At 51.7% G+C, this 24,936-nt stretch overlaps 11 protein-coding genes across 11 annotated transcripts; 8 read left to right on the top strand and 3 right to left on the bottom strand.

Annotated features, from left to right (window-relative positions):
• Positions 1-3: 3 nt before the first annotated feature.
• On the bottom strand, positions 4-2,985 carry EDD37DRAFT_105759 (fungal-specific transcription factor domain-containing protein). The gene is made up of 7 exons (XM_062809168.1): positions 2,594-2,985; positions 2,395-2,539; positions 2,258-2,322; positions 2,055-2,198; positions 1,662-1,999; positions 693-1,612; positions 4-640 (listed from the first exon to the last, which is right to left on the bottom strand). The coding sequence occupies exons 1-7, from the start codon at positions 2,671-2,673 to the stop codon at positions 152-154; spliced, it is 2,181 nt and encodes a 726-aa protein (XP_062676379.1). The 5' UTR covers positions 2,674-2,985; the 3' UTR covers positions 4-151.
• Positions 2,986-3,968: 983 nt separating this feature from the next.
• Positions 3,969-5,998, top strand: EDD37DRAFT_690991 (uncharacterized protein; the record flags this gene model as incomplete). The annotated part of the gene is made up of 6 exons (XM_062820013.1): positions 3,969-4,436; positions 4,494-4,720; positions 4,751-4,800; positions 4,849-5,225; positions 5,275-5,604; positions 5,667-5,998. The coding sequence occupies exons 1-6, from the start codon at positions 4,043-4,045 to the stop codon at positions 5,996-5,998; spliced, it is 1,710 nt and encodes a 569-aa protein (XP_062676378.1). The 5' UTR covers positions 3,969-4,042.
• A 432-nt stretch (positions 5,999-6,430) lies between these two features.
• EDD37DRAFT_586810 (uncharacterized protein) lies at positions 6,431-7,637 on the top strand (the record flags this gene model as incomplete). Its single annotated transcript, XM_062814465.1, has 5 exons — positions 6,431-6,624; positions 6,680-6,822; positions 6,873-6,968; positions 7,019-7,387; positions 7,462-7,637. 5 exons carry the CDS (start codon positions 6,431-6,433, stop codon positions 7,635-7,637), a joined length of 978 nt encoding a protein of 325 aa, XP_062676377.1.
• Positions 7,638-8,151: 514 nt separating this feature from the next.
• Positions 8,152-10,352, top strand: EDD37DRAFT_662299 (FAD/NAD-P-binding domain-containing protein; the record flags this gene model as incomplete). The annotated part of the gene is made up of 7 exons (XM_062819153.1): positions 8,152-8,441; positions 8,537-8,815; positions 8,871-9,124; positions 9,180-9,316; positions 9,377-9,474; positions 9,551-10,087; positions 10,178-10,352. 7 exons carry the CDS (start codon positions 8,152-8,154, stop codon positions 10,350-10,352), a joined length of 1,770 nt encoding a protein of 589 aa, XP_062676376.1.
• A 522-nt stretch (positions 10,353-10,874) lies between these two features.
• EDD37DRAFT_672688 (uncharacterized protein) lies at positions 10,875-12,416 on the top strand (the record flags this gene model as incomplete). The annotated part of the gene is made up of 8 exons (XM_062819451.1): positions 10,875-10,979; positions 11,029-11,111; positions 11,170-11,293; positions 11,347-11,364; positions 11,423-11,467; positions 11,522-11,588; positions 11,655-12,143; positions 12,196-12,416. The coding sequence occupies 8 exons, from the start codon at positions 10,875-10,877 to the stop codon at positions 12,234-12,236; spliced, it is 972 nt and encodes a 323-aa protein (XP_062676375.1). The 3' UTR covers positions 12,237-12,416.
• A 91-nt stretch (positions 12,417-12,507) lies between these two features.
• Positions 12,508-13,467, bottom strand: EDD37DRAFT_690987 (uncharacterized protein; the record flags this gene model as incomplete). Its single annotated transcript, XM_062820012.1, has 1 exon — positions 12,508-13,467. The coding sequence occupies one exon, from the start codon at positions 13,465-13,467 to the stop codon at positions 12,508-12,510; it is 960 nt and encodes a 319-aa protein (XP_062676374.1).
• A 1,051-nt stretch (positions 13,468-14,518) lies between these two features.
• On the top strand, positions 14,519-15,617 carry EDD37DRAFT_105730 (Pyruvate/Phosphoenolpyruvate kinase-like domain-containing protein). The gene has a single exon (XM_062809167.1). It carries the CDS (start codon positions 14,627-14,629, stop codon positions 15,494-15,496), a length of 870 nt encoding a protein of 289 aa, XP_062676373.1. The 5' UTR covers positions 14,519-14,626; the 3' UTR covers positions 15,497-15,617.
• Positions 15,537-17,384, bottom strand: EDD37DRAFT_105725 (FMN-dependent dehydrogenase-domain-containing protein). The gene is made up of 4 exons (XM_062809166.1): positions 17,053-17,384; positions 16,931-16,994; positions 15,778-16,875; positions 15,537-15,728 (listed from the first exon to the last, which is right to left on the bottom strand). Exons 1-4 carry the CDS (start codon positions 17,191-17,193, stop codon positions 15,577-15,579), a joined length of 1,455 nt encoding a protein of 484 aa, XP_062676372.1. The 5' UTR covers positions 17,194-17,384; the 3' UTR covers positions 15,537-15,576.
• A 137-nt stretch (positions 17,385-17,521) lies between these two features.
• Positions 17,522-18,422, top strand: EDD37DRAFT_619786 (uncharacterized protein). The gene has a single exon (XM_062815877.1). The coding sequence runs from the start codon at positions 17,657-17,659 to the stop codon at positions 18,158-18,160; it is 504 nt and encodes a 167-aa protein (XP_062676371.1). The 5' UTR covers positions 17,522-17,656; the 3' UTR covers positions 18,161-18,422.
• A 305-nt stretch (positions 18,423-18,727) lies between these two features.
• On the top strand, positions 18,728-21,502 carry EDD37DRAFT_690984 (uncharacterized protein; the record flags this gene model as incomplete). The annotated part of the gene is made up of 6 exons (XM_062820011.1): positions 18,728-18,993; positions 19,077-19,171; positions 19,230-19,544; positions 19,631-19,695; positions 19,750-19,859; positions 19,904-21,502. The coding sequence occupies exons 1-6, from the start codon at positions 18,865-18,867 to the stop codon at positions 21,500-21,502; spliced, it is 2,313 nt and encodes a 770-aa protein (XP_062676370.1). The 5' UTR covers positions 18,728-18,864.
• A 1,070-nt stretch (positions 21,503-22,572) lies between these two features.
• On the top strand, positions 22,573-24,920 carry EDD37DRAFT_105637 (general substrate transporter). Its single transcript, XM_062809165.1, has 8 exons — positions 22,573-22,989; positions 23,042-23,116; positions 23,180-23,450; positions 23,521-23,601; positions 23,655-23,819; positions 23,882-24,133; positions 24,187-24,457; positions 24,530-24,920. Exons 1-8 carry the CDS (start codon positions 22,948-22,950, stop codon positions 24,870-24,872), a joined length of 1,500 nt encoding a protein of 499 aa, XP_062676369.1. The 5' UTR covers positions 22,573-22,947; the 3' UTR covers positions 24,873-24,920.
• The last annotated feature ends 16 nt before the right edge of the window (positions 24,921-24,936 follow it).

Below are 24,936 nucleotides of genomic sequence, written 5' to 3'. Positions count from 1 at the left end.
AATACGAGTAGATCTGTAGGTAGTCTAGCATGGGATGACGGACGGCTATGTCGACTTTTCTGATCGTATGTATGACTGTTTCTGCCCACTGAGCGTGTCCGCGCACGGAGCTGCGGAAAGGACTTCAGGCGTAGAGACTCTCAACTTTGCGTTATTTTAAAGACTGCGTTCGTGTTGATGTATGTGGGAAGGTTTGAACCCCGTTTGGACTTAAAGAAGACTGTTCGCTAATGCCAAAATCCATGTAGGCATGGGGACTCTGAAAGATAGTGTTAAGTTGGAGAAAGGGTTGTGTGCTGCTGATGGACATTGCATGCCCTAGAGTCTGGGTCGAAGAATGACTTGGGGCATTCTCACTGACCGTCGATTCGGGTAGAAAATGACAGTTGTCCGTCCCCGTTATAGGATCTCCAACATCGTTACCCTCTTTCCAAGGCGACATGCCCCATGCAAGGGGTGAGGAGGTTGAAGCCGCGACGCTCTGCGACAAGGACTTGTCGGGGTCTGACATGACACCATAATCCACCGAAGTCCAGAGGATGTCAAGCTCTGAGTCACCGAAGGAAGATAGCAAGGGTTTGGAGCTGAGCAAAACACTGAATTTAGCGCTGTGGGACCAGAACGTCCTCAGGCCCGATGCCTACGTGATACTGCGTCAGTAGGAACCTTCATCGTAGACCAACATCACTTACTATTAATGTAGTGTTCTTCCAGTATTTGGCAATATCATCCAGGTAGCCGAGATCGCAGACCAAGTTCTCGAGCGACTCCTGCTGCAACTCGGAGTCTTGTGAGTGCGTGTACAGGGCATGTATTGCGCCTGAAATCAACAAGCAATATCCGTAAAACGAACCGGCCACCATGCAACCACTATTTTTCGCGTCGAGGAAGACTTTTGTCAGAAGTCCAGCATGCTCTACTCCCGTCTCCAGTGAGCGTGCCAACCAAGTCGTGGGCGTCTTTGCTGGCGTCGAAATCACTCGTTGCCGCAGAAGAAACGGATGGTTGAGAATGCAATGGCACAGGTGAAACAATACTCGAGTGAATATCACATGGCCAACCATTTGCTGGTCTATCTGAAGATCTTGCTTATGCGTGCCTTGTCGGACGGCCTGATCGACAGGATTGCCACTGTCGATGAAGGACTCATAATAGAGAAGTACCGAGGATATCGTCACATATTCGGACGATGGGTTGAATGGAGCCCGCTCCTCGGTGCCCTCGCGGTTGTCAAGCATATATCGTGCGCACCGACCCAGAACGCAAACCATGAGGACAAGTAGCGCGAATTGGCTTGGCTTACAAGAAGAATGGGCACTACTAGCACCGGTGCCCAGAATTGTCAGAGTATCGGTCTTCTTGTAGATGCCTTGACGAAAGTCCGCCTCGTCACCAGGAAGTTGCACTTGACAGTCTGCATCCAGGATGGCAGGAGGTCGTTGTTTTGAACAGGAGACAAAGCGATCAAGCAGGTAGATTGACCAGAAGAGTCGCCGACGCTCTTCTTGTTCAATCGGAGGAAGATTCACGTCAGGTTCCATCATGAGGTGGAGGTCTTGACTGATTCGAACTGCCAGCCCGATCTTCACCCAAGCAGCGCGTCTTCGTCCGGCTACATCATTTTTAGCAGGGCTGAGGAAGGGCAATAACGAACCACCTACCTGCAGAGTCGATGATGGCCAGAAGTGAGATCGCTTGTACCACTGCGGTGTCAGCACCTTCTTCCACGGCGCATCCAGACGTGACGATCAATTTCCACGAATTCGATGCGTACTCTTCCAGAGCTGCGGCGTGTTTTCCATCGAACCAGGGGTCCGTCGAGTAACGCATGGCAGAAGCTAGAAAAGCAAAAAGCAGATAGCTCGGCCATGCCCCATTCAACAGACGTTGACGAAAGTTGCCTTCATGAAAGAAGGTGTAGGGCTGATTATGGCAATAGTGAAAGAAGGTATTACAGGCGCCTTCAAGGACTGAGGCTGGGGGCAGTTCCTGAAAAGACCTAAAGAGAAGCGTTAGATCCTGGGCAAGAGGTCCAGCAACGGAGGAGCCCGTACGATTGGAGTGTTCGTTTGGGACTAGTAGTCTCATTCGAGTGTGCATGTGGTGATCTCTCATTCCACAGATCGTTCAATCCTGCCAGCGAAGGCTGTTCGATGGAGCTTCGTTGACCCAGCGCGTTTGTGAGTGCAGGGATAAATCTGGTTCCGAAAAAGTCGACGTAAGCAAAGAGCACGCTGCAGCTTGACCAAGGACGTACGCATTCAAATGACTTAGCTCGGTCAGTTTGGCTTCGAGAGATGTCACCCGTGCGATAAGATTCTCCTGTATGCCTATGTAAGTAAGGGTATTCACCGTGTGCTGTGCCGAAGTTGACACTTGGGGAGGTCTTCGTACATCTGTGACACTCGAAGATCCTACAACCTGACCGACTGGATCCCAGTCATCCCAGACGTTCTCGCGCAGGTAGTGGCATTCCTGATCGAGTCTTGTGCAGAAGGAGCAGGAAGGCCTTTCACCAGAACATCGGACCTTCTTGCGTCTGTCTGGCAGTTAGAGGAACGATTCTGCTCGTTGGACGTTACTTCGCACCTACCTGCAGTTCGAACACGCCTGTCTCACTCTCTTGATCCCACGTGATCGTTCTGTGTCAGCATCCTTGGAATCTTCCGACATTGGGTTTGTGCGGGCTGGATGTTATTGCGATCTTGCCAGTAAGTCTATGGCAACCCTGGCAGAGATTGGGACACGACAAAAAAAGAAGGGCCAGGCTTGTGGAAAGGAAAGCGGATGCGATAGCAAGGCCGATATTATAGGCTTGCTAATTGCTCCGACAACCCCCCAGGCCGCCCCAGGAGTGGCAGCTGTGACATGTGCAGTGGTCGGTAAAAGTGACTGTGGGGAGGGGATGCTGGAGGCCTGTAAGCCACAATACGATATTACATTGGCAGCCAAGTTTCCCCATTGCTTTTCGACACTTTCATGACGGAGGTTCAGGAGTGAGCAACGCAACAGCCTTCAGTAACGGCTGGCAGTCTATAGATCTGCTGAAATTCAAGCTATGGGTTCCCAAGCTGATGCAGTTCTTTCTTGTTGGAAGGGTGATTAATTCTCTCTTGCTTGCATCACAACGGGAGGACTTGGTCGGGATGACCTGCAACGGGACGTGGTCTCCAAGGCCCAATACCATACTCGCTAAAGCACCCCTCTCGTCCATGGGGGGCAGCTGGTGACGTAGTGATGGTTCTCGGCTATCGTTGTGCCAGATGTGCACTACCGCCACTACCGTAAATGTTGGCGCGTGACCTGCAGCCAGAACGTTTGTCGATGTCGGAAGCTGGACCCTTGTCTGACTCGAAAGGTTACGGTTACTCCGATCCTAAGCATCGTGTGCTTTCCCGTCCCCGTACATGGACTGCGACTGCGCCCAGCACCTGGGCCTGCTGCAGCTCCGCCAGCGAACACCAAAATCAAACCATCTTGCCAAGTTCATACTGATCTAAACTGTGCCACTTCCTTCCCTTCCCCATCTCAATGCTTCACATAAAGTCATACCTGGAAAAGCGAAGATTTCCAGCATAGCTGGAGCGGTATGAACCCGAGCGTCGAATGCAGCGCCCCGTCTTCGTGGCTCCGGTACGACAATAGTGGGGGTTTGCCCCAAGGGGTCATGATATCTTGAACGATTGCCAGCACTTGAAATCTTTGGAGATTTATCACATAAGACATTATTTCAGCAAGTGGGTTTCTCGTCCTTCGGGACCAGTGTTGCCTTGACGTGCACAGGGCTGTCCGTTCCCACCCACATCACTACATGTGACCAATAGTCGATAGTATCAACTGCATGCTTTGCTTGCGGGCCTCTTGTCCAGCATATCCGGCGATGTTAGTCTGGATCACGGACTTGTTCCGTGCCTACCGTCCCTCATTGCACCACAACCCGATTCTAACGTGGCCATCCATATGTACGATGTCAACCGACATAACATCATATTTGATGCTGGACGGACCTTTTGAATGAGACAGACACAAGCGTCTCACCAAAATGGCCCTCGAACGAGTACAACAGGCACTCCGTCATCTGAGGCAGCGGAATTCTTTATCGCTCCTCCATGGCGACACGCAACCGGCGCTATTAGACTCACACCTAGGAACGCTGCTGGACTCTCAAGCCGAAAGACTCGGACACAAGACTGCACTGGTATCACGAGCTCAAAAACTGCGTCACACTTTTATGTCCCTTCGAAAGCGGAGTCAACAGATAGCACGCGGATTACTTGCTCGCGGCATTCGGCATGGCGACTGTGTTGGAGTGTTTGCAGGGAATTGTGCAGAGTATGCAGAGTTGTTTTTTGCCTGTGGCCGCATAGGTGCCATCTTGGTAGTCCTAAATGTGACATACACCCCGGATGAGTTGAGGCGTGCCATCATTGCTAGTGGTAAGCCTGCTGCCGTGTCAGTTGCCACTGAAATTTTATACTGACGGCATCGGTCAGAATGCAAGTTGCTCTTCATAACAACGACGATCGGCCCCAGAAAACACGATGCCACAGTCGACTCACTGATGGACTCTTCGAGCCGTATTAATGTACCTGGCTTGCAGGCGATCTTACTCCTGAAAGAAGACCCCACATCTAGATATCACAATCTATTTTCTCTACAGGGAGTCATCTCCAAGGGGGAGGCATTGGACGATCGAGACCTGCAGTTGGCGGAGTCCGCTGTGAGTCCACATGACGTGTGCAACCTACAGTTCACAAGTGGGACTACTGGCAACCCCAAAGCGGCCATGCTAACGCATTTGTGAGTCTGGCACCATAATGAGGTCAAGCCTATACCAACGGTCTCTAGCAATATCATAAATAATGCTCGCTTTGTTGGCGATCGAATGGAGCTCACTGAGAAGGACACTCTTTGCTGCCCTCCTCCACTGTTCCATTGTTTCGGATTGGTGCTAGGATTGTTGGCCGCCATCACCCATGGCTGTAAGATCGTCTTACCAAATGATACTTTCGATGCAGAGTCGGTTTTGGGGGCGATTTTGGAAGAGCAGTGTACGGCTCTTCATGGCGTTCCAGCCATGTGGGCGGCAGAAATGCAATTGTTAAGTCCACACCATGATTTTGCGCGGCTCAGGACGGGAATTGCCGCCGGTTCAGCAACTCCTCGACAGATGATGGAAGACTTGGGCAACAAGATGAATCTGAGACAGCTGACCAATACCTATGGTACGTCCTATGTGCAAAAGTAGCCAGGTTGCACACTCATCAGTTCTAGGTATGACAGAAACGTCTCCCGCGAGCTTCATGACATCCTGCCGAGATCCTCTGGAGCTTCGACTGGCCACAGTAGGCAGAATTATGCCACATACTTCGGCCAAGATCATTGATACGGTCGGGAACATAGTTCCCACGGGTCAGAAAGGCGAGATCTGTGTGTCTGGCTATCTTCTGCAGAAGGGGTATTGGCAGAACCCGGAAAAGACCGAAGAGGTTATGATACGGGACGAGCAAGGGATAATATGGATGCATACTGGTGACGAAGCCTCATTCGACGAAAATGGATATTGCAGGATCACTGGGAGGATCAAAGACGTGATAATTCGAGGTTCGTCCAACTTTCCCGCCCAGTCCTCTTCTGACGTTCTGCACACGCTTACTGATGACTAGGGGGTGAGAACATCTTCCCACTTGAAATCGAAGAGCGCCTCATGCAACATCCGTCAGTGGTCAACGCTAGCGTCGTAGGATTGAATGATGCAAAGTATGGGGAGGTGGTGGCGGCTTTCCTGCAATCTGTGGACGAGAAGCGGCCAGGAAATGAGGAAATACGAAATTGGGTGCGTGAAAAGCTGGCGAGGCACAAAGCGCCCAAGCACATCTTTTGGCTTGGTGATGATAAGGTGGGAGACACCTATCCCTTGACTGGCAGTGGAAAGGTAAAGAAGAACGTTCTCCGGGATATAGGAGACTCTCTACTGAAGAATCTATCGCCGGCATAAACTGGAACAGAACTCTGGCATTACGACTAGAATATCTCAGCTTCAGAGAGATTGCCTGTTTGGCAGAAGTCTCATTCAGGACGAATCTAGCTCTGCCTGCATATAGAGTGAACCAAAGAGCAGATTATTGGATTTACTAAAAACTTCACATTTCATAAACGGGCAGTGTGATGACGCCGCACCCGTCATGGACGCTGATTAGGGCAACGTATTGGCAGGTCGTTTGGTTGGACCGGTATGGACTCTACGTTTGCTGCCCCTGCCGAATAGAGGGGTAGCAGTAGCGGTTGTCATGACCCGGCATCCGACGAGGGCCGGCTCATATCAGGAGAAGCGACCCTGGATCCCCTACTAGTACTCTCAACTCTGGACTCAACCTCAGTGTGAAGAGAATTGCAGTCCAACCGCACAGTACAGGGAAAACTACTCAAGATGGTTCTAGAAGCAGAAGATCTCCCCGACTACAAGAACATCCCCCCGGTGCAAGGTATGCCTCATGGCTGCGCGTGGGGCTTGTTCGACAAAGATGGGGTCATAGACCAGTTGGGCACTCTGAATCTGCTCACTCCAAAGAAGGTGCTACGTGCCAAAGAAGAGATCCAGGCAGGAGTCAGTGTATCACTCAAGTGGGGACCTTGGCTTGCTTATTGCTTCGAGCCATTTGTTGACCTCAATTTGTAGCTGGCCACTTGAGCGCATCAAAAACCCTGGACACAATCGAAATCCCATAATTCATAAGTTCCTGGATCTGAAGCCCGCGTTGGTGGGACACGACGATGAAATCACCATCAATACCCAAACCAGTAGTCAGTGGGATGGCTTGCGTCAGTGCCACACGTCAATTTCTTTGTCGCGGCGACTGACCTGCATACAGGTCACTGGGCCTTCCAAGAGACTGAACAATACTACAATGGATTGACACATGATGAGATCAGTGGACCCAACCCGAACAGCAGGAACGGCATTCAAGGTCAGTTGGAAGCACGTAACGTGCGACAGGAAATCTGACCCTCATGGTAGAATGGCTCAAGAGAGGAGGAGTCACGGGAAGAGGCATACTGCTCGATTATGTTGCGTGGGCGGAGCACAAGAGTATCAAGTACCGGGCCGACAGCAAACATCTGATCAGCGAGAAAGATCTTGACGAAGTTGCGAAATGGCAGGGCTCAGAATTCCTGCCAGGCGATCTCCTCTTTGTCCGCACAGGTTGGATTAAGTGGTACAACGAATCGACCGACGAGGAAAGAGTGCAGGGCAGTAAGATGAACCACAACTACTGCGGGGTGGAGGGAACAGCATCGTCTATTGAGTGGTTGTGGAATCATCACTTCGCTGCCCTCGTGGCAGACAACATGGCTTTTGAGGCTTGGCCAGCCGTGATGCCCTACCGTGAGTAACGCAGCTTGACCAGCCTTTCTTCGTACTCGTGGACCTCGAGACATACTGACATTCAGGGTTCACAGGCATCCATGACACTGCACTCGGTCTCTGGGGTACCCCTTTGGGAGAATTGTGGGATTTGGAAGCACTGGCGGCTGAATGCAAAAAACAGAAGAGGTGGACTTTCTTTGTGACGAGTGCGCCGCTGAACATTGAAGGTGGTGTAGCAAGCCCACCCAATGCCATTGCTGTCCTATAGACAGTTCAAATTACCATTCTATCTAGAGGCGTGGCTTGGTGCCACGATGGAATGTGAACTAGTTGCCGCTGGGGAGTCTTTCACCATTACCAGCAGGCGCATGTAGGAGCTCGAAGTCCTTCAAATGGCATCTTTGTGTGATCGTACTATTTGGCGCGTCATGCGTTCGTCGAATGAGACCACATGTACACATTTTGCCGAGAGCCTCGGGGTTGGAAGAACCTAGCAAGCTCGATCCCGCCGGCTCATCCAATCATTCAAGACTCCGAACCGTGGTGGAGCGGAAGACGGATTGCAGGAAAGGTGGAGGGTGTGGGACACGGCATGGAAATAGTATCTGACTCGGTCCCAGGTATATCTGCCGTATCCGGAAGCTACCCGTGCGCAGCAGATGCCCAGCCTGAGCCACACTTATCTCAAGCTAGCAATGTCCTATTGAGGATGCTAAGTTTTCCCACGATAAGCATTCATGATCCGCCAGCAACAACACTTGTAGAGAGGAAGATCGACTGTCATGAGTATTCAGTTAGTCGACGAAGAAAAAATCCCAGAGGCCAACGGCATCACCGTGCCTCCAGCAGAATTCCCAGCGCTTTATAACTGGCCGACGACCAACGAAAATGGCTACACTATCAATGAGGCCCCATCAGGAACTTCTCGAAAAGTAAGAATCATCTGCGTGGGAGCTGGGGCCTCGGGCATCAATCTTGCCAAATTTGCACAAGACCAGCTCAAGAATGCAGAAGTGGTCATATATGAGAAGAACGAGGAGGTAGCGGGGACATGGTTTGAAAACAAGTATCCGTAGGTGCCATGTTTATTTCATCGGATCCCGCTTGGTGCCAGATATTGGGATCACTCGGGCTGTTATGCGACAGATAGCTGACAAAATCTGGCAGTGGTTGCGCATGCGACATACCGAGCGTCACTTACCAGTTCTCGTGGGATCCACAAATATGGTCTAAGTACTACGCCGAGGCTCCAGAAATCTTCGCCTACTTCAAAGGCGTTGTGGATAGGTTTAGCCTTTGGAAGTATATGAAATTAAAGCATGAAGTCCAGCACGCGCAATGGAGTGCGGAGGCTGGTGTCTGGAATGTGAGGATTAAAGACCTCCACACCGGGAGAGAGATGCATGATCATTGCGACATCTTCATCAACGCCATGGGCTTCCTCAAGTAAGTCTTTCAGGACGCTGGTTTACCGCGTCGGGCGGAGCTGATCAGGGGACAGCAACTGGAAGTGGCCGAAGATAGAGGGGCTGCACTCGTTCAAAGGCGTTTTAACACACTCGGCTGCTTGGCCAAATGATCTAAATTTGGATGGCAAGCGGATAGCCGTAGTAGGCAATGGCTCGAGTGGTATTCAGATTGTTGCCAATGTGCAAAAGCTGGCGTCGAAACTTTATACCTGGGTTCGGACGCCGACCTGGATGACGGCCGGTTTTGCGCAGAAATATGCCGGAGACAACGGCCGGAATTTCGAATGTAAGTTTGGTCTGCTTCTACAGCCTGAAGCGTTTCCGCTGATCTGCTGCAACAGACTCGGAAGAGCAAAAGAAGCGTTTTCGAGAGGATCCAGAGTATTACCTCAAATACAGGAAGTCGGTCGAGGTTGAGATGGTCAAAGGGTTTTACGTCTTCCACAAGAACACTCCGGACTCCATGGCGGCGTTGAAGGTGAGTCCACGCGGGGCCGCGCAGCGAGAGTTGAATGTTGGCTGAACATTCACGAAACAGTTTGCTCACACAGAAATGCGGAATCGCTTGAACGGCCAAAAGAGGCTTGCAGATGCGCTTATACCGAAAACGTTTCCAGTTGGTTGCAAACGGCCCACGTAAGTTTCCTTCATCTTCCTGCAGTTCAGGTGCTTGTTCTGTACTCTAGAGTCCTTCTGTCTGACCAGGTGCCAGGCCCGGCAATGGTTATCTGGAGGCCTTGTTGGAAGACAATGTGCACGTTTATTGTGAAGGAGGACTGACACAGGTCACCGAAAAGGGCTTCCTCGATCCGGAAGGCGTAGAGCAAGAAGTCGACGTGATTATATGTGCGACCGGTTTCGACACATCCTGGGTCCCTCGATTCCCAATCATCGCCAACGACGTCAACCTACAGGATTTGTACTCGAGCAAACCTATCGGCTATCTTGGTGTGGGTGCGCCCAGGATGCCCAACTATTTCACCTTCTATGGCCCTTACGGGCCTCTCGGTCAAGGCAGTGCAATGCCCATGATCGAGCTGTTTGCTTCATATATCATGAAGGCTATACAAAAGATCCAGTTTGAAGATATCAAGAGCATCACACCAAAGACAGAAATAATCGATCAGTACGCCGAACACACCGACCTTTTCAACCGAAGAACGGTATACGATGCTCCCTGTCGCAGCTGGTTCAAAGGAGGTACATATGATGGCAGAATAATGCTACACCCCGGCACAAGGTTACAATAGTGAGTGACTCCTATATTCAGTGGCTCCACTTCGTCTTGCCTCCATAAAAAACGCGGATCCTACACAAAACAGCGCTGACTACTACATAGCATGGAACTGCTCAGCTCGCCCCGGTACGAGGACTACGACATCAAGTACAGAAACGGAAATGCATGGTATTGGCTGGGGAATGGATTTTCAATGCGAGACCTGGATGGCCGTGATCTGACGCCATATCTGGGTCTTGTGGACAACCTTGATGAACAGAGGGACTACGATGTATAATGTCCGCCGCATAGTCCTTTCAAAGACCCTGCCACACCTCAATCTCAGATCGCCTGATACATGGTTGAAAATCTGCAAAGTTGTCTCCGGACTGTCAGACAGCTAAAGATGTTCGTCGTTATTGTTGTTATCGATAGCCACTGTACGTAATCTCCAGCAGCGGGCCAGAGCCCCCGATGCGCTTGGCAGCTACTTCGGCGTAAGAGCATTTCGCCCTCCAGTAGTCCAATGAACCAGCACAGGTGCCCAGTGGGTTCGGTGCCTGAAGGACATAGACACGGCTCTAAACCCGAGCCCGGATTCGTGAATTACCGAGGCACTTGTTCCATCATTACCGCCATCCACAACCTAATGGGTCCGGGTAAACGCGGTGGGTCGGGTTTTGGATCACCTACATAACATCAAATGGAGAAAGGAGCATGTAGGCACGCTGGCGCCTTATTGTCATCGCAAGGTAGGGAACTTGTACATAAAGCTCACTTAGTCGGCAGTTTACCTTGACATCAAGCAATAACCGCCACAATGAAGTTCGACCCGGATTCCGACAGCTTGCCCAAACGCTCCGAGTTGCCAGATATCCCTGGCGCTCCAAAAGGTGCCGCATGGTTTTGGGGCAAAGATGACGAGGTAAGTCTTGTCGTGCGGCCAAGCCGCCGATCGACTGACGGTGCCGCAGCTGGGAAGATTGAATCTGCTTACTCCCCGTCGTCGACTAGCGGCAGCTAAGTTGATCGAAAGTGGAGAAACAATCAACCTTGAGTACGCTTGCCCACGCCTCGAGTCATTTTGTTTCTCTGTCTGACGAAGAGGACTCTAGCTGGCCTTTGAATCTGCCTAATCCTCCAGCGTTTGGTCGTGAGCCTTTTGAATGGAAAGTGAAAAGTCTCGGCCCCGGTGGCAACGATGACATCTATCACATGAACTCGCAATCCGGCTCCCAGGTAGGTGTCGCTCTTTGAAGATTAGGAGTGCGATTGCTAACGGGGTGAGCTAGTGGGATGGGTTTCGACATGTACGATATAGCAGCCCCCCTCTGATCGCTGACATGTGAGATTGATCATATTACTCAGGTCAGCATGCCCAAAGGTGATGGTAATGTGATCTTCTACAACGACGTGAGTCTGCATCTACTTGTTTTACGAGCATAATGAGAGGCTAAAACCCGGTAGCTCACCCAGGAAGAAATCATGAATACTACTCGCTGTGGTATACAAGCATGGGCGGACCACGGTATTGGTAAGGCAGAACGGGATGGAGTCTTTCTCTAAGCAGGACAGGCCCAGCTAATATATGTTTTGGAAGTCGGGAGAGGTGTGCTCATCGACTACTGGTCCTACGCGCAACAAAATAACAAGGTGTACGATCCCAATGAGACTCACCCGATTTCTTTGACAGAGCTCCTCCAGTGCGCCAAATCTCAGGGCACCCACTTCCAGTACGGGGACATCTTGATGATCCGTACTGGATGGATCGACGAATATGGCAAGCTCGATGAAGCAGGGCGTGCAGGTATCGCCAAGGGAGGAGTGTTCGATCACAAGTTTGTCGGCGTGGAAGTGAGTGAGGAAATGGTGGATTTCCTCCATGACAACTATTTTGCGGCGGTGGCTGCGGATTCTCCCGCTTTTGAATCATGGCCAACGCCCTATGAGTGGAACCATCACCTCTACCTGTTGCCCCGCTGGGGTTGTCCGATAGGAGAGATGTGGGATTTTGAAAAACTGGCCAGGGTTTGCAAAGAGAAAGGAAGGTATCACTTCTTCTTTGTGAGCAGTCCGGCCAATGCACCAGGTGAGCGCGATCAAAATTCACGGGGGTGTTTCGCTAACGTTCCCGTCCCTAGGAGGTGTAGGCAGTCATCCCAATGCGACAGCAGTTTTCTAAGACACGACTAGAATGCCTAGTGGTTGCGTTTCAGATCAGGGCAACTGATTGTGACGTGGAAACTCTACTTATTCATCGGATAGAATAAGGGTGGCCTGGCCCAACGGAACACAATCTAAAACTGTGGCACATTATCAAAGCTTTTAGTTGCTCACATTGTGCAGATGTGCCCGAAGGTGCGATGCAAGAGAAAGCAAACTACGAAGACAAGTATTTGAACACTGTATTCTGAGATCCGACCTTGGTGGCGCTGACGTTGCATGACCTGCCTCTATGTAAGGCCCACCTGCTGGGAGTTCAGGGGATCATTCTCGCCGTATGCCCATGAGCTGTTGTCAAATGTCGATATCCTTCGCATGTCGCGACGGTATTTCCCGTGGTACTGTCCGAGGGTAGCGCGGTGCAGCACGGCCGTGTTGTCCCAGAACGTGACATCTCCGGAGTTTTCATAATGGACGGCAAACTTGTACTTATCTTGCATAACGTGTGCCATTAGATCATCAATTAATTTTCTGCCCTCTTCGACAGGCATGCCGTCAATGTGGTGATTGTAGGACCCGATGTAGAGATTCCCGCGCCCACTAGGCTCGTGGACTTGGGCGATCTTGTGCTTCGAGAGTGGTACTTTGGTGCAGTCGATGTCTTTGAAAGTCTGCATTTCTGGGTTCGCCTGCTTGCGGTTCCACATCAAAGTGTTGAGGCCTACCAAACCGTCGATCGCTTGCTTGGTTTCGGCCGGCAGATCTTCATAGGCTGTTCGAGTGTCCAAAAATTCGGTCTCTCCACCCATGCCTTTTGGTGGTAGCTCCACGGCCCGCAGAATCGAGATGCCTGACCGACGAGGGTTGTAGGCGCCGTCGGCGTGCCACATGGCATTCCCTCGAGCACTAGAGGTGCGAAGGGCATCGGCGACCGTGATGATGTTGTCATCGGGATCGATATTGCTCACGTCGAATATCTCGTCCTGAGGTAGACGCATCGTTCGGCCTGCTTTTTTGTGTGCAGTGATATTGTCGAGCTGGCCCCATTGCTGGCCAAGGGCAATCATAGTATCATCTGTTATATTGGTTCCGCGTGCCACAAGGACACCATACTTGTGAAGTCCCGCCAGCAGTTCATCTCTGACCGCTGCCGGTATTGGTTGCGAAAAGTCCAGTCCTTCCACCTGAGCAACAAAGCTCTCCCCCATGGGAGTAAACTTCAAGGACGCTGGTCTCCAAGCGGCAACCATGCTGGCCTTTTGCGATGAGATAGTTGGTGGTGGTTACAGGTGCTGGTCAACAGTATGAAGTCGTTCGCCGCCCCAAATTCTTACGTTCGGTCTCGGTTTGAGGTAAACTGTAGATTATTGTATGGCTCTACACTGGAGAAAGGATCGTCCTGTCTGGTGAGAGTATACTATACCCTTAAGATTTCTCAAGCTCACGTGTGGTAAGCAACACATATTGGGCTGCATACTTCATTGTGATGCCGACACCAGCCTATGCGGCTATTGTTGTCCGAGGCGGTGCAGGTAAGGTCTGGGTAAAGTTCCCCGACAAGTCTCGTTCATCCGGCTGTGCTGACTGGTCTTTGCAATCGGAGCCGTCACTTCTTCTCCATAATGATGGCTGAGTCATCTTCAATGTTAATGAATAGGGTTGAAGTTGTTAAACGTTGTGCATAACAGAGCATAATGATTACTTCTGTCTTCCATAAATTTGCGTATATAGCCCTCGTATGTATGGGCATTTGCTAAATGGATTAAATTTACGTGCTATTGCCGTCGTTAGCGCTTCAATCATCTATCTGAGACCCTAGCAGTATTAAGACCTATCGAGACGTTTCGTTTGTGTTTGGAACACCTTGATACCTATCTCAAATCTAGGAATACGGCAGTTAATGCCGTCTGCCGGCACTGTTCGACCAAAGATAATCAATTAAAGCTTAGACGTAGACTCGAATTAAGATGATCAGGTCCTGACAGACCTTGCACCATGTGTCGACACTGTCCACAACGCGTAGAGATGCACTTGGGAAAATGAAACTATTCGCCGAAGCCAGTACATCTAGCGGAGTCGTGCCTTTTCGTCACTGAGGACTGCCAGAAACTCTACCTTGATCCAGTGGGTGGCAGCCTGCTTCAGAAATCGAGCTGGCGATGAGTAAACGTCCGGGGAGCGAGACTGTTGGGGGAAACCCCACTTGAATTAAGACGCGTGAGATGCCATTGCCGAGGGCTTGTTATGCAGCACATGCCCGAGGCTGGGACTGGGCTAGCTATATAGGAACGGCCTATGCAAAGAAGTTATTCGCGTTGTTTCCAACATGCACCGCCAATGATTTGTGCCTAGAATAAGCGACTGAAAGACAAAGACTTCCCTTGGCACACTCTTCAACACAAACGCACCATGGCCTCGTACGGGATTGCCAGTAGTGGCTCTCAACACAGCAGTCCCGATGCGCCCAAATCATTCATCGAGAAGATCAAATCGACAAAAGGGCCGGTCGTGGGCACCGTTCTTACCATGCCCTCGGTGATCATTGCTCAACTCGCCGGCCAGGCGGATTGCGACTTTGTGATGATTGACATGGAACATGCACCCCTGCCCATGGAAGTGGTTACACAAATGGTTCATGCGTACGTTCAAGTCTCTCGAGGAACGCGCTTTCCGATCGTGCGAATTCCCTCTCACGGTGTCGAATGGGTGAAATGGGCACTGGACAGCGGCGCTGCGGGGATCATCATTCCAATGGTCAACAATGCAAGGGAAATGAAAGCTATACTGGAGCGTGCCGTCTATCCACCCGCGGGACAAAGAAGCTTCGGTCCACTATATGCACCATTTGGTCATCCCGACGGACCTCATGGAGGCATGGGAGGCTATTTTGAACGTGCAAAGAGAGGCGACATCGCCATTCTACCAATCATTGAGTCGAGAGAGGGACTGGAAAATGTCGAGGAGATCTTGGGCTTGGAGGGTGTGGCCGGATGTTTCATTGGTCCGGCGGATTTGCGACTGTCTCTTGGACTGACAGCGGGAGTCGATGGACCAGAGCCGGAATTCCTGAATGCGTTGAAAAGGATTTGCGAGGTGGGCAAGAAGCTGGGCAAGGTGGTGGGCTGCATGGGGTTGGGAGAAGGCCACGCCGGGAAGCGGACCGCAGAGGGCATGGACTTTCTTATGTCCGCTTTCGATTACGGTGCCGTCGTGAGTGGTCTGGCAAACGACCTGGCTGCGGCGCGCAAAGGCATCCAAAGCGAACTTGCGAAGTTGTAAATGTACGGCCACCCTTAATGCTTGGGCTGACAGAAATCGGCATCTACAAATGAACTGCCCAGAATGATTGATCCATCGGCTTAGAGCTTGTGCTGTCTCATAGGGTTGGTCGGCGTCACATTCTCTGGCAATTCCTTTGCTAGAAGGCTGCAGTTGACGTAGTGGGGGTTGAGCTGATCCAAGTTGGTGACTCCGAGTAACCGCATGGCCGTCTCGATCTCGTCACTCAGTACTGTGTATTTGTTAGTCCCATGGCTCCACCATCAGAAGACTGGACTCACTCTCGATTGCTTTTACCACGCCCTCTGTGCCATAAGCACTCAAGCCATAGAGAAACGGTCTGCCAAGGCCGACACCCCTTGCCCCAAGACACAGTGCCTTCACAATATCACTACCCCTGCGGACCCCTCCATCCAGGTAGACTTCGACATCGTCGAGAACCTGAGGGTAAAATTTATGGATCTCCAACAAGGTTCTGATGGCACTCGGTGCAAAATCCAGCTGTCTTCCGCCGTGATTGCTGAGATAGATGCCGTCGACTCCAGTTAGAGAGGCCAGGTACGCGTCCTCCGCTGTCTGAATACCTTTGAGCACGACCGGCCCTTGGTTAGAGCCCCATGCATTTCTCATCCAAAGTATATCGTCCCAGTCTACTGTAGACGAATGATAGCCTCTCAGAATGGGCGCCTCCTCGTTGTTCGCTGCACTCGTCGTCCTGGGGACTTCCCGGCCCTCCTCAATTTCGAGCTCAGCCTTGTATCGGTCATCTTCCTCTCTCTTGCCCACAACCGGGGTATCCACGGTTATTACCAGACTCTTGCACCCCAAAGCCTTGGCCCTCTCAATCAGTGCTCTGGAATCACCTTTATTCTTTGGCACATACAGCTGAAAACTCAGCGCCCCCCTACCTTCTTGACGGTCAAAACAAGGCGCCAGCTCCTCGTGGGAAATTGAACTGTACGTGCTAGAGCAGTAGACTATGTTCTTCTCCGCTGCACCTTTTGCCAAACAGAGTTCGCCGTCCTGGTGTCCGAGTTTCGCCATCGCAGCAGGCGCGATGAAGAAAGGTAGATTTGCAACATGACCCAGAATGCGACGCTGCATGTTTACTCGTGCAACGTTGCGGAGCACACGAGGGCGGAAAGAGATCTTGGCCCAGTCGAGGCGGTTTGTCCGGAATGAGTGCAAACCGTCCGCCGCGGAGTCATAGTAGACCCACGCTTTGCGAGACAACTTCTGGCGAGCAGCAGATTCGATGTCATCGAGACTCTGGCACACCAAGATATGTGGAACGATCGACGATTCGGACTTGCCGAGTGTGGGTGGCGTATCATCTACTCGGGTCAAGGTTGACTGATCAACAGGACCAAGATGTTTGTCTACGAATATTCAGTGAATGATTACTCGCGAATGGAATTTTTCTCGACGACGGACTCGCGGGCAGATGGCGCTGGAGAGTTCCAGCAGGGTGAACGGGTTCATATTCGTTGGTTGCATCCTGGGGCAACGTGTCAGCAAGCTCATCCAATGGTTGAGAGTAGAAGCGTAGAACCTGCCTTTCCAGCGTATCTTAAAATCACGTTGGGCCCTCCAGGATGATTTTCCAAAAAGTCGGTCAAATCGTACACATGGTTCGAGATAATAACCCAACAGGAGCGCTTTGTGCTGTGCTGTGCGACTTCGGACGCGTCTAACATCCTCACTTAGCAATGGGTCAGAGAATCTTAGGCTGGCGACCACCGTGTCCAGGATCGAAACCCTCTATGAGCAATCACGATCAGCTTGAACCTCCCAGACCTGTTGCTTACGACCTGTTGCTTACGGCTGACTAAGACAGACGCCGCCTCTAAGTAGTCTCTGCCGAGATTCTCCTTTGTGTTCGGGCTTTTGATGCCTTCTCCCGGCTCCCAAAGCTTCCCCCACGACTGAACATCTCGGGTAAATGAGGAGACGGGGAGACAGGATTTAAGTGGCATGATGTCAGAATTGACCAGGATCCTGACTCGGAGCTAGACAACCACCAGGCATACGTGCAAAAGTACGCCAGGGCAGCTTGAACGATATAGGGCGGCCTAACCACACATCAAGGACACTTCGCCACTAAAACAGCCATATCAAACATTTCAATAACTCGTCTAAATTCACCAGAGCATAGTCACCATGGGTGTTATGAGCAATACCTCCGAGACGGTCATTACCCACCCCCGTGAGGTAGTTTACGACTATGCCAGCAACCCAACTACCTGGGGAACGAACTACAAAGGCAGCGGCGGCATGGTGGGCGAGGATGAAATGCACAAAGATCTCCCTCTCAAGGTCGGCCATGAATGGACTGAGAAAGTGACGCTTGGCCAAAACACCTACCACTCGACTTGGGTGTTGATCACGGCGGTGCGGCCATTCAAGTGGGTGATCCAGCAGACCAATGGAATCGGCAAGTTGCCAGACGGATCCGGCGGCGTAGATGGCATTACCACCATAACGTACACTTTCGAAGAGGCAGGAGAAGGACAGTGTCTATTTAGAAGAAATCTGAGTTGCGAATTGCCCAAGGGAGTTGATTGCGCAGACGACCTATTGACGGTGATGGCTCGGCCGGGTGGCATTGATCGATATCATGCCAATATCCAAAAACAATTAGACCAGGCAGCTGGAAAGAAGTGATAGCGCTGCGCTGTTTGATGCAACATGAAGACGCCGACCACAGGCTGTGAGATATGAAAGGCTTCCCAAGTACTCAATATTGATGGCCCGCAGAATTACCATGGGGTTCGCGTAACGCCTGGCTGGTGACGTGCTTGTTGCTCAAAGCTCACAGCACAGCAGCACCAACCATGAGAATGGCGCCATTTCTCTCCAGGCTTCCCCTCCAGGTGTGCCTAGGTTGAACCCCGTAGCTAAATCTCGGATGTGTCGGACGGCTATGTATTGCCGAGACAGTCGAGTTCGCTCTTTCGTGCAGTCACGTTCGGGTACTGATTACCGGACGAATCAAAGCCTGGTTTGAGACGGACTCCATTCCGTGATCCCTCCGTGCATCCTTGTAGGCTGATACGGAGTACGGATACTCGTACTGACCTTGTCACATGCACGGATACTAACATCTCACGGGGACCGTGGGTGGTCGCTACGGTATCGTACAAGGTACTAGTTGTACTCTGCACGGCTTTTCTTCTGGGGGTCTATAAGGGCGCCCTAGGGGCCAGAGCACTCCAATTTGCCACCAGACACCGTAGCTCCACGTCTTCGCATGGAGATCAGATGCGGGGTTCGAACTTTGTCCCCCCAGCATCAACTGCGATCTTCGTCTTCTGCTGTAATCGACATCATCACGCTACACCCACATTGCTATCACCCTCACCTGGGCTATGTCCGCTTCACCATCTGGGCAGGATATGACGGACCAACTGCGGGCCCAGAACCATGTTTCCACGGGCCCAAAAAACAAATCTCGCGCTCGCCTCGTTTGTGCAAATTGTCGTCAGCGCAAAATCAAGGTCGATAACCCTCCGCGTTGTGGCTGGATTCCGATTGCAGAATTGGTGCTCTTGAAAATGCAACTAACTTTTCTGGTAACCAGTGTGACGCTGAGAAGCTAGCCCCCGGCGCAAAGTGCACTCCTTGTCGGTCTTCCAATTGCGCCTGTGCCATAGACCGCAACGCCGACCGCAGAAGGTGAGGGCAAGCCCGCCCCAGAAACGCTCGAGCAACATGGACTGATAAGGGCTCAAAGACACGGCGCCTCGCACAAAAAGTTGGTGGAGATGCAGGAACGTATTCGGTCTTTGGAAGGCTTGATTCAGAGAGCGCCAGATGAGGCCGTTACGATACCAGTCCTACATGCTCGTATGGCTACACCGATCCCCATGGTGATCGACAAGGTCATGGACGGATCGCATCGGGATGCTACACCTACGGTGAACATTGACCACGGTCCTACCGCTTCCCCGCCGCAAGACGTGAACGTGGTTGAGCCGGAAGACATGATCGTGGTTGACCAGGGTCAGCAGAGCAATATAACACCGGAAGTCGTCGTTGTCCCAGAATGGTCAGTTTCTGTCGTACTTTGATATTCCGCGTGCAAGGGCGACCAAGCCGGACCGCACACCCCCAGTCAATACTAATAACTAACAGGCCAATCGATCCTCCTGGGACCACAACAATTTTCGACAGTGGTCATATTGGCCGCGAACCGGAGAGTACGTTCGGCTTGCGGTAGGCTTGCAAATCATCATACTGACGAATGCATATAGTGCAATATGCAGTTCCTGATCTACCTACCGTACCACCCACGGCGAACGTCAGCCCCCAGCTGGCAAACTCCTACACTGTGACAACCGAGGCGGCTCCACCCATGCGCGACGTCACCATGTCTAACTTGAAGAAAGACAACCCCGTGCGCTCCAGGACAAAGGCGCCCAGGATGTCGCATTTTACGGAGGTACCACGCAGCTCCAAGTCCAGGCCCCTGAGATAAGGGACCCGGCCGTACGTCCCACTGGGGATTTTGAACACGAAACGGCTCTCAATATGGACTCCGCTCAACTGCGCAAGGCCCTATTCCGCATCTTCTTCAAGATCCAGCCAAACTCCCAGGTCATCGTTCGGGAAGATTTATTCATGCGTGACCGTGACAAGAGGGGACGGCATCGATACTATTCTAGCTTTCTAGAAAATTCGCTGCTGGCGGCAGCGACACGGAACAGCACGTCAAGCGCTGTTCGGAAGCTGGGGAAAAAGTACGCGGAGCGAGCCAAGTCTCAAATTTGCTCCGAACTAGAGCAACAGAACATTGCCTCTCTACAGGGATTTCTGTTATTGAGTGACTTTGAGGCAACCAGGGGTCGAGCGAGACTCGGGTGGACGTACAGCAGTGAGTTTAACGTCGTTGCAACGGTCACGGCGTGTCTGAACCTGACCATCGCAGATATTGCTACCGGAGTGTTGGTCGACCTTGCACTCCACGTGGATCATTCCGCCCCGGTCAAGGAGCAGAATATGACACAAGACGATGCAGAATTCAGAGACTCGCTCTTGCTCGGGACATTCGTTTATGCTACCCTTTGGAGTTTGTACCTTGGCCGGCCCAACTCAATATCATCTCCAGTGGTAGCTGCGGTACGCCGCGTGGTCGAATATGGATCTTGCACCACCACGTTGCAGATGTGGGTCACGCTATCCCTGCAAATGATGGATATCATCGAAATCTTGAATTCAACGACTTCGCTTCGAAGCCCTGAGCGCGGCTCGAAACTTCGCCTGTGCTCACTTGAGATTAACCTGCGTTCGGTCTTCGACAACCTGCCACCGGAGCTCGCCTTTGACGAGCAACGCATCGACGAACTAGACGCCGAAGCGTACGGTCCTCACATGCAGTACTCCGGGATTCAGGTGACTTTGCATCGTGCCATGATCAAGGGAACCAACTTTGCGCCTGCGATCAGGGACGACATCGTTCAGCCCAAGAGCCTGGACCATTTGTATGCCGTGGTGCATGAGAATGCGATGCGCATTGCAAGGCTGATGCTATCGTATAGACGAATATTCGGCTTGGAAAATATCATTACTGTGATGCTGGACAACGTATACGTGGCAGCTATCGCTCTGACCTCTCACATCATCCGCATGCAGCAGTTGGCTCGGCCTTTTGACAGTGAGATCCGATGGCTACGCTCTTTGTACGAAGTGCTCGAGGCCGCCGAGAAGCACTATCCAGTTACCATAAGGATGAGGTCGAGTCTCATCCATTTCATCAGACAGACCCCCCTGGTCAAGTTCTTCCCTGAGAAGGTGCCGACTACGTCACCGATCAGCGTGCCTGAGATCGTGCCGGGAGTCTCCGCCGGTCTGGCTCCGGTGAACTTGACCTTCCAAGCGCCACTCAATCCAGCTTCGCCAACGAACGGCGATGAGCTTCCCAACTTGGACTTCACGCTGACTACTGAAGATGACTGGTGGCTGCACGACTCGGCCTGGAACATGACCACTCTCGCCTTTGACTCTTAGGCCCAAGCCCGGCACAGGATTACCTCCGAGGGGACCACGTATCAAATCAATCGGCCGCCGAGCATTTAGAAGACGGATTGACCAACGTCAGTGTTGCTGGCGTTTGGTCAGGAGTTCGAGCCAATCGATTTGGCTTCTGCTTCTTCCTGAACACCTGTAGCTCAATGTCTCGATTGGTTGTTGCCAATCATGGTTCTTCATAACGGTCCAGTTCGCCTTCTCAATGACCTCTGAGGGGTATCAAAATCCATCTGTCGTTCACGTTGTATCGTTTTGAGCAAAATGAATGGTGCCGGAAAGAGAGACCGAATGTTAAGCTTAACGGCGGAGGTATGTGGAAGTTGGACTCCATGGTTTATAGAGGAGTCGTCACAACCAGGAAGGCTCCAGAGAAAAGTGTTGTTGTGTAGGCGACAGAGTCTGGATGGCTAGTGGTAAATGCGCAATGAGGCAACCGCCGCTCCATTTGCTGAGATGGTCTTTGTTGAGACTCCAGCTCCTGTACTTATTGATGAAGACGTTTCAGAAGGACAGGCTGTTGTCTAGGACTATTGGCTCGAGACCAACCCTCTGGGGGTGGCGGAGGGTGGATGGTAATTTTCAGACTGTCGATACTGTCCCGAATCACAAGATCATTCATTTATACCGGGTATGTGAAGCATGCTCGCCGCAGGGCCCTGCAAACAGCCCCTAGCACAGTGCCTGGTGGATATGGCTCTGAGTCAGCTAAGATCGGACTACTTCCGTCTTGCGTTCAATGTTGCTGCATGCCGAAGATTCAACCGAGATTTCTAAAGGCCGCAGGTCCAGTATTTCGATCGACCGTCCAGTATTTGGATCGACCGCTCATGATCTGAAGCTTGTTGCCAATCATGAGGATCTCGATGTTGGCACCCCGCGCCTGAAGGGCGATATCAGTCAACGAAAGCATCCATCGTAGCAATCGGTTACAGACGCTCTGAAGTAGCAAGCGTCGATCTCGTTTGAAAGATGACCCTGATAGACCGTTGAGGATTGGGCGCCCTGGGGAGCCGAAAATACCGTACAACATGAACTACGGCTTTGTTTCCGGCATCAACCTGGGTAGCATTCGCTTCCATCTGTGACTTGCCCTACATTTCCCGTCGCGACGCAAAGCATGGAAGATTTCTGGCCCGGTATTTGGGTCTACTTCTCGTTGTTGGCGTGCCGGTAGAAGACTATAGCGTCGTTGTCCTGGCCGCCTGGCGGAAGCCATGGTCGGATAGCTGGCCTTGCCGGAAGCCACCCGTGTACACGTCCCTATCGGAGACCGTTCTACTTCTACCTGGATTCCCTGAGGCCGGACCGTTTTCAAACTGTAAAAGGACCAGTTGAAACCCTGCAACAGCCTATATTAGAAGAACACGAGAAACTTCTTCAGCTACCGCAAAGTGAAGGGAGCGTGCACGACCAAAACCAGAACCATGTCGAAGCCACAAGCCTATTACTCGTGGTACAATCTCTCGGTCAGCGCAAGAGTCCAGTATTAAAGGTCATGGGTCAACTAACTAGGTTCAGATTGTCTTCGCCCTTTGTTTAGGCTCTTTGACCTATGGATACTGCTTCAGTATCATCTCAACCACGCTTGGACAAGTAATTCCCCCTGAAACCTAAGGTCCCGTTCCTTCGTGCTGATACCATCATCTTCTTCTACAGCCCGGCTTCTATGCGTATTTTGGCCTAGCGGCCGTGGCAACTGATCCAAACTATGCGTACACGAATCGCATTCTCGGAGCCACTAGCGGCCTCTTCTCTGCCGGTGCCTTTATGGGGTGCTGGACAATGGGCTGGATGTGTGACGCTCGTGGCCGCAAGCAGGCTTTGTGGATTGCTGCCACCATCTCACTGGTGGGCTCAGCCTTGCAAGCCGGATCAGCTGCCATCGGCATGTTCCTCTTCGCCAGATGGTTGACAGGGTACGGAGTCGGTAAGTCTGGGTGCAGAAAAACAACCGGGAAAGCATGCAGGAGATGGAATGCTGACCGTGGTCTCCTCAGGGAACTTGGTGACCTTGATCCCGATCATGCAGGCTGAAATCTCTCCACCCGCCAGTCGAGGCTTCTTGGTCGGCCAGCATGGCAAGTTTGCAGGCCAGTCTTTTGACTCGAGGACATGGCTCATTACGTTCTAGGTGTGGTTCTTGTGGCCGGTTACACGGTTGCTGGGTGGGTTGGCTTCGGTTGCTTTTTCGCCACCAACCCCAACTTTCAATGGCGTTTCCCTCTTGCAGTTGCCTGCCTGTGGCCGCTGTTGACTCTTGCGGTTTCTCCGTGGATTCCCGAATCCCCCAGATGGCGTACGGTTTTGATCTTGTCTCTTGGAAAGCACTTCAACATCACTGACTCTGTGTCCATGCAGTCATTCTCAGAGGAAGCAAAGACGAAGCCTGGACGATCATCGCGAAACTGCACTACAATCCGGCTGACCCAGAGGAGCTGTATGCGCGACGGGAGTTTGATCAGATGTGTCGCCAAGTGGAAAACGATAGGCTATACTTCGAACACGAGAGTGTCGTGGACCTCTTCCGCAAACCAAGCTATCGAAAGAGGATGATCTGTGGCTTCTTGACCTTTTTCAGCAACGAGTCGTCCGGAATCCTGGTAATCTACAGTAAGCATCGGTAGCCACCTTTTGTGAGAAACATTCCGTGACGTGTGTCGCAGACTACAGTGTTTTGATATACAAAGGTCTTGGACAAACCGGGTACATGCCTCTCCTTTTGTCCGGTGTATATGTCACACTTGGGGCCATGGGAAACTGGGTCAACTCGATGTTGGTGGACCGTGTCGGCCGAAAGGCTCTCTTCCTTACCGGTCTGAGCGGTATGCTTGTCTCACTGATTGCAGAGACAGCTTTGGTCCGCTTCTACGCCGGGACGGCTGGCCATGGGGGATTGAGTGCGGCCCTTTTCTTCATTTTCCTACACCTGGTATTGTAAGTTGCCCCCTTCCCTCTCCCTTCTCCCTCGACCCCAGGCCACTGCTCTGAGCTTACGCGTAACTACAGTTATGGCTGCTGTATTGACGCCAACAGCTTTGTCTATTGCTCTGAGATCTTCCCCACCCATATTCGGCCGCGAGGCATGGCGTGGTCTGTGGGAACCTTATTTTTGACAACGATCCCTTATCTGGAAGCTGCCCCTACGGCCTTTGCCACCATTGGGTACAGGTACTACATTGTCTTCATCATCTTGACGGCGATCAATATCCCAATCATCTACTTTTTCTTCCCAGAGGTGAGTGTGGCAATGACCTTTCCCTTTCTGATGCGGTCGAAACGTACTGATGTAGACTGCAGACCAAAGGCCTTTCACTGGAAGAAATCGGCGAAAAGTTTGGCGACGATGTAGCCATTCACCTCACCAACCAGGTCGAAGACGACAAGAAGGAGATGGAGGCGAACATGTCGGCGTT

This window comes from Exophiala viscosa (genome assembly GCF_022695815.1).
Source record: "Exophiala viscosa unplaced genomic scaffold EDD37scaffold_1, whole genome shotgun sequence".
NCBI classification, from domain to species: Eukaryota; Fungi; Ascomycota; class Eurotiomycetes; order Chaetothyriales; family Herpotrichiellaceae; genus Exophiala; species Exophiala viscosa.
This window is presented reverse-complemented; position numbering and strand designations above follow the sequence as displayed.

What these genes read in the sequence shown, in the direction of transcription:
- EDD37DRAFT_105637 (XM_062809165.1), top strand. Translation starts at nt 22,948, where the DNA reads ATGTCGAAGCCACAAGCCTATTACTCGTGGTACAATCTCTCG. An exon ending in TCCCGAATCCCCCAGATGGC is followed by an intron (nt 23,820 to 23,881) that starts GTACGGTTTTGA and finishes GTGTCCATGCAG; the next exon opens with TCATTCTCAGAGGAAGCAAA. An exon ending in CGGAATCCTGGTAATCTACA is followed by an intron (nt 24,134 to 24,186) that starts GTAAGCATCGGT and finishes CGTGTGTCGCAG; the next exon opens with ACTACAGTGTTTTGATATAC.
- EDD37DRAFT_105725 (XM_062809166.1), bottom strand. Translation starts at nt 17,193, where the DNA reads ATGTTAGACGCGTCCGAAGTCGCACAGCACAGCACAAAGCGCTCCTGT. An exon ending in TTTTAAGATACGCTGGAAAG is followed by an intron (nt 16,995 to 17,052) that starts GCAGGTTCTACG and finishes ACGTTGCCCCAG; the next exon opens with GATGCAACCAACGAATATGA. An exon ending in CGTGGTAAAAGCAATCGAGA is followed by an intron (nt 15,729 to 15,777) that starts GTGAGTCCAGTC and finishes ACAAATACACAG; the next exon opens with TACTGAGTGACGAGATCGAG.
- EDD37DRAFT_105759 (XM_062809168.1), bottom strand. Translation starts at nt 2,673, where the DNA reads ATGTCGGAAGATTCCAAGGATGCTGACACAGAACGATCACGTGGGATC. An exon ending in GAGCTAAGTCATTTGAATGC is followed by an intron (nt 2,199 to 2,257) that starts GTACGTCCTTGG and finishes TTTCGGAACCAG; the next exon opens with ATTTATCCCTGCACTCACAA. An exon ending in GGAAGAACACTACATTAATA is followed by an intron (nt 641 to 692) that starts GTAAGTGATGTT and finishes AGTATCACGTAG; the next exon opens with GCATCGGGCCTGAGGACGTT.
- EDD37DRAFT_619786 (XM_062815877.1), top strand. Translation starts at nt 17,657, where the DNA reads ATGGGTGTTATGAGCAATACCTCCGAGACGGTCATTACCCACCCCCGT.
- EDD37DRAFT_105730 (XM_062809167.1), top strand. Translation starts at nt 14,627, where the DNA reads ATGGCCTCGTACGGGATTGCCAGTAGTGGCTCTCAACACAGCAGTCCC.